Below are 885 nucleotides of genomic sequence, written 5' to 3' on the forward strand. Positions count from 1 at the left end.
CCTTTGTTCTTCCCAACCTTTGATGAGGAGAAGTGTCTGATGAATATTAGGCAAAACTCCTCCATTAGCGATTGTTACACTTCCAAGAAGTTTACTAAGCTCTTCATCGTTTCTCACTGCAAGCTGAATGTGTCGTGGTACGATACGTGTCTTCTTGTTATCTCTTGCCGCATTTCCAGCAAGCTCCAATAGCTACGATCATATCAACATCAGACTCTAGCAGACACCTTAACATCGAACCAGTTAAGCAGAGATCGAAAAATCAGCCGATAATACATATCAAGTAGATCATAATCATTCCGCAAAAATCGAGAAATCCGAAGATTATCAAACTTCTAGTGATATATCAACCGAGTGATTCTCAATTCTCATATAGAGCAAGCAATTGACGAACAACAAAACCGATTACACAATTCAAATCAAAATTAACGGAACAGAGATCGAGTAATCGGGAACTTATCGTGCCTCGCAATGAATCACATGATTCTCATCATAGACTAAAGACTAAACACAATTTTGCAATCGAAATCAAAATCCAGGAACTGAAAAATCGGAATCGAGAAATCAGAAGATTGTTCGTTACCTCAGCGGCGAGGTACTCAAGAACGGCGGAGAGATAAACCGGAGCACCGGCACCAACACGTTCAGCGTATTTTCCGGCTTTAAGGAATCTAGCGATTCTTCCAACGGGAAACTGAAGACCAGCTTTAGACGATCGAGAAACGGACTTTGTAGCTTTCGGCTTTCCTCTGCCTCCTTTGGTTGTTCCACTGCCGGCGCCGGAACTCATCTTTTATTTATCGGAAAATTTGAAGAGGCGATTGAAAAATGAGTAGAGAAGACTGAGTTTTGTGACTGGAGTGATTTAGGGTTTTGGTGGTGTGG

At 41.7% G+C, this 885-nt stretch overlaps 1 protein-coding gene across 1 annotated transcript; it reads right to left on the bottom strand.

Moving 5' to 3' along the window:
- Window positions 1-5: 5 nt before the first annotated feature.
- On the bottom strand, window positions 6-867 carry LOC110224521 (probable histone H2AXb; the record flags this gene model as incomplete). Its single annotated transcript, XM_021010639.1, is given in 3 exon segments — window positions 6-26; window positions 28-192; window positions 584-867. Coding segments are annotated over 3 exon segments (393 nt in total), but the record flags the coding sequence as incomplete, so codon positions are not given.
- Between the last annotated feature and the right edge of the window lie 18 nt (window positions 868-885).

The sequence above is a fragment of the Arabidopsis lyrata genome (assembly GCF_000004255.2).
Source record: "Arabidopsis lyrata subsp. lyrata unplaced genomic scaffold ARALYscaffold_1, whole genome shotgun sequence".
Lineage (NCBI taxonomy): Eukaryota > Viridiplantae > Streptophyta > Magnoliopsida > Brassicales > Brassicaceae > Arabidopsis > Arabidopsis lyrata.